Genomic DNA, 11,971 nt, shown 5'->3' on the forward strand with positions numbered 1-11,971 from the left:
TATGCCTCGCAACAGACGTCCCATGAGCTGTCTGGGGGCTCGACCTAAAAACGACAAAGCGTATGCCTTGGAACAAAGATGCAGACTCATTTGCTCAAATGCTGTATATTAAAGACAAAATAATAAGTGCAAAAAGTTTGCTGTGTTTACTTTAAACAGAGCTGACCCTTTCACTGGTGTTCACTATCAAATTGAATGAACAAGAGATGCAAGTGTATAGATGTCTCTGAGCAAATATCAAGAAACTGATTCCCAGGCTCCTGCCGGAATGTTTGCAAGATTGAAACATGGCTGGAAGCCCAGGCTGCAGTTTTCTTTACAGTCAATGCAATAATTGAATTCCATGCAGAGGTGGGGTGCACTCTCTGTATGATTTAAGAAATATAACATGACAAATGATCCACTTATGAGGGGCTTGCGCCTGCCTCAGGCGAGCTGCAGTCTCTGGCCTTGGGCCACCCCCGGCAGAACTATAGCCTCTCTTGGATGGCTGCCCTAGAATGACTTAATCAATTAAAAGAGGGAATAGGAACAGAACAGACCAGCTTCACAATGACCTGGAACAAATCATGGAAGGTAGTGTCGAAATCCAGCCAAAGATTTGGCTATTTCTATGGAAAGTTCACAAAAAATATTATAATTCTCAAACAAGCATCAGATAATCTCATAGAGCTGGTTTGTATTTTGAGTCCTGGCCAAAACATTTTTTTTTTGTATACAATGTTTTTTTTGAGAAAAAGAATTCGATGTGTGATGATTCCCTTTCAGATGTACAATAGTCCCTCATGTGTAGCAATGCAAGGGCTCCAAGGTGGGGGGTGAATGATACACCAAACAGCCAATAGCATGAGCTGAACGAGTGAATCTACTCTGGCTTGAGTAAAAGCCCACTCCATCTAAATTTTAAATAATTAGTCAAAATTGGTGGAACAGGGACGTTGGAACAATTATCGTGGCGACATTTGCACTCCTCCTTTTGTGAATATTCCTGAAGGTCCGTTTTCCCCCTGACCTGCCATTCCTTGTATTATATTATGCATCTGTTGTTTGACCTCGTCTCTCCCCTGCCTCCCTCCCCTAATATTGTTTGTATACTTTACTGTATTGCTTTTTCCCTCCTCATTCGTACAGATATCCTACTGTATCGTGTTTATTGCCTTGTTTGTTTTATTTCATTTTCAATAAAAAGAAATATAAAAAAAAAAATTGGTCGAACAGGACAGCTGTGCTCTAAAGTCAGACCAACATCTATCAATTTACTTGAGTAGTAAAGATAAGAATCCATAAGGGCCGCCTTTCACACAGGAAGATGATGGCGGGATACCATCTCCAAGTTTGGGCTGTCTTGCCTCCAGTTGCGGCATGGTTTGGAGATTGTTGTTGCAGGACTCGCCTCCTCCTGCTAGTAAGTGCTAACAACCAGTGTCAGGGAGGAAGAGGAGAGATGTGCTGCAGAAGAACTAATAAGAGACCTTGTATGTTTTCCCACACTTTCAACGCATAGATTGCATACCTCTGTCGCCATCATATAATTGGAATCTTCCGAAGCCTGTGGAGATGTGTGTGGCATGGGAATGATCGGGCTAGGCCAAGATAAAGCCTTGTACGAAGGTGGACCCCTGGGCCTTCATCTTGTCTAGGTATACCTGCTCCTATTTCAAGCCCTGTATTTTTCTTGGAAAAGTCAAGACGTCATGGATGCTTATGAGAATCTTGTAACGTCTTGGATCCTTTTCTCCCCTTTTTTAAACGTCCATAACGAGCAAAGACAATAGGTCCCGCTTTAATGTGATAATGCATGCAGACGACGGCATAAACAAATGCTGCTTAGTGTCTAAATCCAGAGATATTGACTTTGCTAGTGCTAGAGGAGATTATAAAAAATATTTGTTTACAATATATTATGCAAATGTGTGATCAAGAATGGAATGTGGAGAACAGTGTGATGATAATGGAGAGTACTTTTCAGATGTAAATACAGTCCATCATGTACTCCAATGGAAACACTTCCTAGAAGGTGGAATAATATCTTAAACATCCAACAGCAAGAGGTAAGAGAGAAAAGTTCTCAGGGTGGAGCCTAAGCCCATTCCATGTATATTTGAAATAATTGGTAAAAATAGGTCTTGTAGACACCTATGCTGTGAAACCAGACCTAAAAAGTAAAGGCCATGGAACTGTTTAAGAGGGAAGCTACCGATGCTAACACGAGAAAGAGTTGTGCAGACTTCCCTTTCGCGGCCATGGAGTCGATTAATAAACAACTACTTGATAACAATGGACTCTGATGCACTCGAGTAATGCTGAATTCGATCTGATCACTTACAGACACCTGCACATGTACAGTTGCTCTAGTAAAACACCAACCTTGCTCTTAGGACTCAATGCTCTAGGGGCCATCAAATCCATACCGTTGCCCATATCCAAATTATTCCAGAAAGTGATCCATTACACATATTGCAGAAAGGTGACCATGATCACGTCTGCGATTCTTTGCATGTCATGCAACAGAGGGTAAATAGTTCTTTATTGTATGATTTAAAAAAATCATTACAGTTTAAAACATTGGTATCATATAAAAAAACAGTTCCTCAGTCATCTAAAAAAAAATTATATGTTAATTAACCAGGACCTTTTTCATTTCCCTTAATTCGCAATGAGTGAATTAATTTTAATATTTTTATTTAAGAACTATGTTAGAAATGGGGGTCTTTGGTTGGCAGTGACTGGCCACAGTCCAGGTAGGGACCCTTCTTCCTAAGTCTGAGTAAGGGGGCTACACCCTTTAATAACCCCTGCTCAACCCTGTGGTAACGTAACACGAGCAGCTAGGCTTATCTCAGAGGCGGTGTGTAAAGCATTTATGATCATACACAGTGAAGAACACTACAAAGGGACACCACACAAATAGTTATAAAAAATAAGTATCTTTATATATAGACTTAACACAAGACCAATAACTGTAAAAAGCCACAATACTGAAAAAGGGGGGTACTCTGGAAAAGCTGGAAAAAGAGTTTAAATAGGGGTTCAGTTCAAAGCAGTGGTCTCTGCGACCCTTTTACTTACAAAGTACCTGGATTTCGTAGAAAAAACAACAAAATGTCGCAAAGGAGCTGTAGCGGTGATTTTCCTCCCGCAAGGCCGGTGATGTGTTGATTCCTTGCCACAAGGGGAGATGATGCGCTGAGTCTGTTGCGTGTGCGATAATGTTGTGGTGAAAGAAAATGGTGCCCCGCGAGGGAGCGTCGATCCGGTTGCAATGCGAGGAAAATGGCGGACGCACGGTGCCCGCTCTGCGATGTCGTGATGCGATATTCTCGATGTGATGATCCGGGGTTAGCGAGCCTTCGAAAAGCCCGCAAACGTGCGATGCAATGATCTTCGGGGATAGCGAGCACTTTGTGGCCCGCAAGCGTGCGATACAATGATTTTTGGTTTGCGAGCGCTCGGCGGCAGCATCGCGTGGATTTTTTTTACGCTCTTCAGCTGCGGCGGCTCGCAAACGGCATTAGCGGCGATTTTCAGCTCTCTTTTCTCTGTAGTATAACTAGAGGCCCTGGAATTCACAGGGACCTCCCCTGCAGATAGAAATCCTCTCTGGGAGGAATCAGGATGCTGGTGGGGGAGTCAGATGTGCCTGTGACTCCAGCAGGAGTCTAGCTCTCTTCTAGCCCTTGGGTGATTCTAGCAAAACAAAAGTCCTTTTCCCTCTTCTTCCAAGTCCAAGGGGAATTACTGCAGGCCAATCCAAGAAATAGAGCACAAGGACAGTACTCTCCTGCAGATTATTTCAGTAACACGGACAGAGGTTCTTCTTGACATCCAGAAGCAATACAAAAATCAGGGGTTTGGGCACAGATATTTACACCCCAAAAGTCTTTGTTCTCAAAAGTCTCTAGTCACTGAACCCAGCCAGAACCAGTTCTGCTCAGGCCTGGAGCACTTTGTTTACCAGGCTGCATCCTTCCTTTCAGAAAGAGGGGGTCTGCCATCACACGCACAGTAGGAGGTGGAGCCAGCATTCACCTTGCCAGGCACAGCCCTATTCAGGTCAAGGAGCTACCCCTTCCCTGTACTCAATGCAGATTTCTCTATTCAATCCAGGTCTGACTCAGCCTGCCTTGCCCCTCTAAACCCAGACAGTCAATACACATAACAGCAGAGCACACTGGAAGGCTTAGGCAAGAAGATACCTACTTTCTAAAAGTGGTATTTTCAAACACAGAATATTAAAATCAGCTTTTCTAAAAGATGTATTTTATTATCCTGAGCTCAGGCATACCAAACTCGAATTTCTACCATGTTCCCTGGGACAGTTAGGACTATAAGATGTAATAGCCAGTCTGCCCATTCTAGCCTATGGAGAACAGATCGCCTTGCAGCAGTGAAAAACAAAATGGAGGGTAATTCACTACCAGGACATGCTACACATATCAAGCCATGTCCTGCTTTACACACACAATGCACCTACCATAGGGGTGACTGACATGATGCAAAGGGAAGGTTCAGGGGCTGGGAAGTGTGGGCACTTCACAGCCAAGCTGGCAGTCCTAGACTGCACACAGACACTGCAGTGGCAGGTCTGAGGTATACTTTACAAGCAGTTTCTGTGGGTGGCACAAACCAGCGCTGCAAGCCCACCGGCAGTATATGGGTTACCAGCCCTGGGCACACACAGGCCACACTACTAGGGACTAACAGGTAACCCAAATAAACCAATTAGGGATATACCAATTCAAGTCATATTTACACAGGGAGCATTTGCGCTGTGGCAATGAATGGCAGTGGCACAGCGCCCAGAGCATCTAATACCAGCAGAAACAGAGGAGACAACAGCAAAAAATGGAAGGGAGACCCATGCCAATGGTGCCAGGTTTAACAAACTGTTTAAAGCTCAGCTCTGTCATTTCTGGAAATCCTAACTGCAGATCAAAACTCTGAAAAGATGGTGAAATATGAGATCTCCAGGCATCTGTATGAACAGAACAAATTATTTCACACCAGCATTTGTTTGCTAAAGAGTCAGGATCAGATAGAAACAGGGAAAACATACGTTTAAAAAATGACCCTTGCGCCACCGTAGACTGTCTATGGAGATCAAACTCCAGACGAATTTCAGCAACAGCCTGACCCAGGTTCTCTCTGTTTTCAAGGTCCATGGGACTTGGGTGCCAAAACAACTTTGATGAAGACCATTTAAAATCATGAGGAAAACCTAGTCACAATTAAGCTGGATTTTTTTTAACCTTAAAATTGTGTACCAAGCCACCCTACAATGTAAGCATTTTGCAACTAATGCAAGTAAAATGAGCCAAGTAATAAATAACAAGATCATAGTAGTAAATGCAAACAAGTCTTTGGACTTTATTTAAAGACTGGTGGGCAGCCACCTAGCAGCAGGAGAGGCTTCGGCTCTCCTCCAGTGACCCACTTGCCTTGCACTTTGTGCACCAGATCGAGAGCTGTCCTCCACGTCAGCAGCCTTTTTTTCACCGAAACTGCTCAAAGGCTATTTGGGCAGCCATTTTAGCAAGGACCGCCGTTCACAATTGCGGGCTGGTCGGCCATTTTTAAAATCTTTGTCTTACAAACACAAGACCTCAAAGTGGGATTTTGTTTTTGGAATATAGGAGAGGCAATGTCCCTGGGGCACTGCGCATTTTTCCCAGTGTATGGGGGGGACATCGTTCATTTTTTCTGCCTTATGCTCAGGCGGAAAAAGGGCTGGTAAGGCACAGGAAGGTCCACCTGTAAATAGAACCACCAGTCTAGCAGCACAGAGGGTGTTTCCGAAGGCATAGAGGGTGGGGGGGGGGGGTCAGCTTTTAAATTAGGTGGGTGGACTGAAGGTTTGGTGGAAGAGTTGTGGTGCCTTTTCGGAGAAAGTTCTATTACAGGCCATCCCCAAATGAGGCCCTTTTTACTTGACCAGACATGCTGAAACATCAAAATACTGTGTCCTGTCCTGCTAAAAGTGGGTGTCTATTGTTAGATAGAGGACTGGTATTGTGTGTGTTGAGTAGCATCAAGTGTTTCTGCACTGTGAACCCTGCAACAACTCAGGATTGATGTGTTTGCAGGGTCCCTGCAGGAAGTGTGAGGAAGAAAAATACTGGGACGTCTGATGCAAATGATAGTATCTGTTTGCTTACCACTGTAAAGGCCATGTGCGCAGCTCCAAACTGCGTCGTGTCGCACAAGCACCTGTGTAAACTGTGATAAAAGAAGGCCATTACCTGCAAATCTCAACTGAGAGAGAGAAATCAGCAGGGCACCATCCTAAATAAAGAAGTGGGGGGACTCTCCAAGTTAGGTGGTGTCACCGAAAGTGACGTCACGACAGGAAATGACGTCACGAAAAGCGGCTTGCACCATCATACTCATTGCCTCCCCTCGCTCACCCCTTAGATGCAATTGCATCAGAGAAGCCAGCGCGTGAGCAGCGTTCTGAATGTAAATGTAAATGTAGTATACTTGTAAAGCGCACAGCTGCCCCAGCAACGGGGCGTCCCGGCGCTGTATAACTCTGGGGAACCTGTCCTGGCTTTCCCTGTGGGATGGTCCCTGCTGGGAGTCCCCAAGGTGGAGCCAGGCATCCCCGGAATTGGTGGGGCCGTTGTGGAGATTAGGCAAGCTAATGCCCAGAGTCGCCGAGTGGAACCCCTGATTAGAGTAAGCACCGAAGCGAGAATTATCAAGTCCGCTGACCAAGGTTCATGACGCTGCCGCGTCGGGAATTGAACCCTGGTCCCAGGCTGACTTCTGCTCTCAGGCCTGCCGCCTCTAACCAGTGAGCCACACTACTCCACTAATGACCTCCGATCTCGCCCCAGAGAGGCCAAAGAGTGAATGTGTGGCTCCATTTGCTTTTGGGCAGGGGGACGGCGTCCACCGGGTAAAAACCCGGTAAAATAAGTGGGGGGACGCCGCCCACCCCGTGGTACCCCGACTCGAGTCCTGGAAATCAGCAAGCACAGGAGAAGAGCTCACAGGACTGTGGGTTCAAGGGAGCAGCAATACAACCACACTCAGTGGTTGTAGGCTTTATGCGTTGGTGCACGGCCTCACTCCTTTGGTGTGAGTCCAGGGCCGGACTGGGGACCGAAATCGGCCCTGGCAAAGTGCTCAGCCGGCTCCCCCTCTCCCCTGGGGGTGCGACCGCACTCTTTGCGAGGGCCGGTTTTCGGCCGATTTTGTTACAGGCCCGTTTTTGCAGCTATGCTGCAAAAAACGGCCCTGTAACAAAATCGGCCCCCTGGGGCCCAAAACCGGCCCCCACCCATGCGGCCGACCGGGGGGTTGCCCGGTGCCCGCAACGGCCAGTCCGGGCCTGTGTGAGTCTCACAGTTTCATCCTGTGGGCGTTAATCTCACACCCAACCACATACCTCTTAGCTAAGGCCACTGGAAATATGAGGCAGGGGAGGACCAAATTATACGACAGGATTGGCTAAATTATGCGGCAAGTAAAGCCAAATTATGTGGATAATGCAGCAGATTTTGTGATAGTATTACTTCATTATTTTGTATTGTTTACACATGGTAACACTGGGCAAAGATTTCACCTCATTAGTACTCGTTTAACTACCAAACACAGCCATAAGTCAAGTCAAGTCAAGTCAGAGAATTTATATAGCGCACTACATACCCAGAGGGTCTCAAGGCGCTTAGGAAGGGGAGGAGGATTACTTGTCAAATATCCACGTTTTAAGTTGCTTTCTGAATGCTAGGTGGTTCTGGGTAAGGCGAAGGTGAGTAGGGAGTGAGTTCCATGTTTTAGCAGCCAGGTATGAGAAGGATCTGCCTCCCATGGTGGTCTTGTTGATGCGGGGTACAGTGGCGAGGGCTTGGTTGGAAGAACGTAGTTGGCGGGAGGGGGTGTAGAAGGACAATCGTGAGTTGAGGCATTCCGGTCCGATGTCGTAGAGTGATTTGTGTGCGTGGGTTAGCAGTCGGAAAGTGATTCTCTTATTGACGGGTAGCCAGTGGAGGTCTTTCAGGTGACCAGAGTTGTGTTCGTTGCGCGGGATGTCTAATATGATCCTGACTGAGGCGTTTTGGATTCGTTGGAGTTTCTTCTGGAGTTTAGCGGTAGTACCTGCGTAGAGGGTGTTTCCGTAGTCCAGTCGGCTCGTGACCAGAGCATGGGTGACTGAGCATAAAGCACCTGAAATATGACCAGTTAACCTTTCCAAAGGGCCTTCCACTGTGCAGGGACACGTCACCATGTTTTTAGTAGCTACTTCTGATCAGTTTCAGCTAGAAATATTTTTTGTTAAAATCTGCAGGTTGTGCAGATGGTGACTTGTGTTATATGGCATATGTGGCAAATCCATAATTATGTGGAAAATGCAGCAGCTGCAAAATGGCCTGATTCCAGTGGCCCTACTCTTAGTGGTATGTCAAATGCCACATGCGATCCTTTGAGGACAGGGTGTTCTAAATAAAGCCAGCAGAGAGGACAATCCGTGAAATGTTTGAGGCCTGTCCTATCTCCACTAGGCACGCTGCCATTGTCTTCAATCAAGCTCCAAATATTATGATTTTGAGCACTGGTGAGCATTGCAGAAGGCCTTTTTATGAGAAATGTGTCTTTCATCCAAATTAGGTTTCCTGGGCCGCAGCACCTAGCAAGAACATAGGGCAATTAACACACGATAAAGCCCTTTAGAACGCTATTGGAACCTTGGGAGACTTTAAAAAACATGCCGTATCTGGGTCAAATAAACAGAATATATATATATTTTTTTTTAAATCAATGAAGTCTGCCGTGGAAACTCAGCCCTGGGTTGGCTTTTATGTCCATTCTCTGCTTGCAGAGATTGTACAAAACTTTAGCAGCGGGGCAGAGACCGAAAAACGCTCATCAAAAGCCTGTTCCTGTCTATCCCATCGCCCTCGACTCGCTTCCTGTCTTCTCCACGCGGCTGCCGGGTCTCCTGTGATCTGCACATATGTGGGGCCCCCTTACCCCGGACGGCACGTGGGAGCGTCTCCAGCGGCGCAGCTGCGGCTTAATGATGCCTCATTCAGCGAGGGGTCGCCTGCCAAAAGGATGGGTTACCATGGCGACCAGGATGCGCGCCCGCGCAAAACCTGCCCATTAAGAGGCACTGCGGTTGGCCATTGTCAACCGCATCCCTCAGATATTCGGGTACCATTCCCTTTTAAATGAATGAACAGTGAATGATGCGCTCTGACCGCGTGGTAATGTCCTCTATTCCGGGAGAGGGGGCGGTGAGGACGCCAAATGTCTAGTACCAGGCTCCTCTCAACCATCATTAAAGCATTCTGGGAGTTGTAGTCTCATGCTATAATCGAGCTGGTTTACAACTTGTTGTTAGTCGACAGGCTCGGATATGGGGGCAGGGAGTTTCAGGGATAGGAAACGCTGCTGTCAGAATCTTGACGCCATCCAAGGGTGGTTTGGTGTGACCACTAGGTTGTGGCCTACGATTCACAGATAGCCCTGCCATGTCTCTGGCCTGTGCCTGATGTAATGCTCCATTCCAGGTTTTTTCTTTAGATTCTGGGACTTGTAGTCGTCGTTATTCCATTATAAAACAGGACTACAAGTCCCAGATTTCAAAGAAACACACCTGTGCTGGTGCAGTACATTACGCATGGACCTGGAAAACTTGGCAGCTAAGCGCAAACGTCTGTAGGCCTGAAGCTGGTGACAGTGTGGGTGAAGCTAGTGATTGGAGTGGGGGGGAGGGGAGATCTTTTTTAATTTTCCAAAAACAATTCCCCTACTTTTTTGTGAAAAGACAACTGTGCCAGGACAGTTAATTCCAACAGTTTAAGGCGTTCAGGTGAAGTGTAAGGCAGGGAGTCTCCTGTGCGGTGAAACCGAGGCAGGCGCAGACAGCTAGACAAGCCTTCCTGCCAGGGTGCCTGCAGCCTGAAAGAAATGTAAATGTGCGCAGCTGGTCATCCTGCAAATGTAAAGGGTGCTTGGACACTGGTACTGGCTTTAATTGATGGAATCACTTGAGGCTTCTTGATGACACACATTTATTCTTTTTGAGTCCTATTTCAAGGGGAGCTACCAGCTGAGCTGAGTAGTGTGTTCTTTTAACCCCTTGGCCATGGCAGTAATTCCGCCGCGGCGCTGGGGGGGAGGGGGGCCGTGCGGCGCTGCCATGCTCGTGACGGAACCACTCCATCACGAGCCACAGGCGCGCTGTGCTTGTGACGGAGTGGTTCCGTCACGGCCCCACCTGCTCAATAGAACGCGCCGCGCAGGGGCAGAATCGCGGCAGCGTGGGCGGGGCGGCGCGCCGTGACGGAACCACTCCGTCACCAGCACAGCACGTCCGTGGCTGGTGACAGAGTGGTTCAGTCACCAGCACACAAGGGGTTAAAGGACAGTTATAAAAAAGCATTTGCATTTTGTGCAATCTGGGTATTCACTAAAATCTATATTTTGGAAGCACTTTTTAACTTAAACCTTTTTGGGCATTTTGTAGCAATCTATCTTATACTGTGTGTAATGAAAGTTTAAAATAATGACTTACATATTCACAGTGCTTTCGGTCACAGACTGGGACCATGTAGCACTAAACGTACACAAGCCACTATTCTCCACTGCACCAAACAGGATTCAATTCTGCAGCTCTCTGGTGCAGTGCATTAACTAATAGAGGTTTCATAATATACAATAATGCATTTACCACTGATACACATAACTTGTATTTCTTATTCATTTAAGCTCAGCGCTATTTGATACATAGTTAAATGAAGGTGAAAGACTGAAAAAAGAAACAGAATATTTAGGTTTTTAGCCACACCTTTGACCCCACCCTCACTTACCCCACCCCCACTGAGCGCAGCATCACTGTTCCCATATATATTTATATATTTTTTTATGTACTGGGTGAAGGGGTGAAGTAGTGTAAATAAGTGCTAAGATCCATTCTGAAAACAATTGTCAACAGATCCCAAGCCATGTAGGAGAGAGAGACTGACAAGGGATGGTGGGCAGAGAAGTACTTTTGGCAGAAAGAGCTGGGGTTAATAGTTTGACCGCTGAAAGGATGAGGTGGTACCTCACATGTATCATGTGACTTTAGAATTGGGGGTGACTACCACGGGTGAAGCAGGAGGAAAGTGAGAGAAATAGGTGGAGTATAGGGACACAGGAGTGAGGAATGAGGGCATCTGGTGAACTCGTCAGGGTACACATTATAACACCATTTCTGCGTAGTTTTTATACACCACTCTCCAAACGAGTCATCTCTGTGACCAGCTCACAAACGAGGCGTGTGTTGCGTTAAGCAACCACATGCAGAGTGTGTGCCCAGCTGGGTGACTCACGCGGATGAGTATAACATTTCACAGAATACGCCCGCTTCTGCTGGCAAGAGACGCGTAACTGTTCAAGGGACCCATGCCAACCCGTCCCTTTCTGCCACGCGCCCCTGCCGAGATAGCTTCACACTCGCTTTGAGTAAGAGGTGCATCGAGGCCGCTGAGGAACAACCACATCTCACCAACGCTGGTCGCGCTCCGCTGGTTGCCCATTGAAGCCAGGTCCATATACAAGACTGCTTGTATCACTCGCAAGGCGCTATACACACCCACTCCTCGTTACCTGGCAGACAAACAAACTCTCCGGAAGCACTTGATCGATCAATCCATCAGGAGTTTGTATAACGTGACTACTCACCCGTGAGGGTCTCAAGGCACTGAGGGGTGGGAGGGGGGCTGCTGATCCGTCTGGGCGTGGACCGTTCAGTCGAAGAGCCATGTCTTGAGGTCCTTCCTGAATTGGGTCAGCAACGGGGATTGCCTGAGGTGCAAGGGCAGGGTGTTCCAGGTCTTGGCAGCGAGGTAGGATCATCGCGAAATGCCAAAGCGCTAAAGTTTGTATCCCTGACCTTTGATAAAAAAAGCAACGAATCATGGCACAATCCTTCGCGGGTTATGCGACCAGAATATGGAACTCCTTACCCCACTAAACTACG

General features: G+C 47.0%; 1 protein-coding gene across 1 annotated transcript in view; it reads right to left on the minus strand.

Annotated features, from left to right (window-relative positions):
- The window catches only part of RAB3A (RAB3A, member RAS oncogene family), a 160,699-nt gene extending 148,936 nt beyond the window's left edge, over positions 1-11,763 (minus strand). Inside the window, exon 1 of the mRNA XM_078670576.1 lies at positions 11,674-11,763. Within this exon, the coding sequence (XP_078526702.1) occupies positions 11,674-11,754 (81 nt within the window). The 5' untranslated portion in view covers positions 11,755-11,763. The remainder of the gene's footprint in view (positions 1-11,673) is intronic.
- Between the last annotated feature and the right edge of the window lie 208 nt (positions 11,764-11,971).

This window comes from Lissotriton helveticus, chromosome 12, assembly GCF_964261635.1.
Source record: "Lissotriton helveticus chromosome 12, aLisHel1.1, whole genome shotgun sequence".
NCBI classification, from domain to species: Eukaryota; Metazoa; Chordata; class Amphibia; order Caudata; family Salamandridae; genus Lissotriton; species Lissotriton helveticus.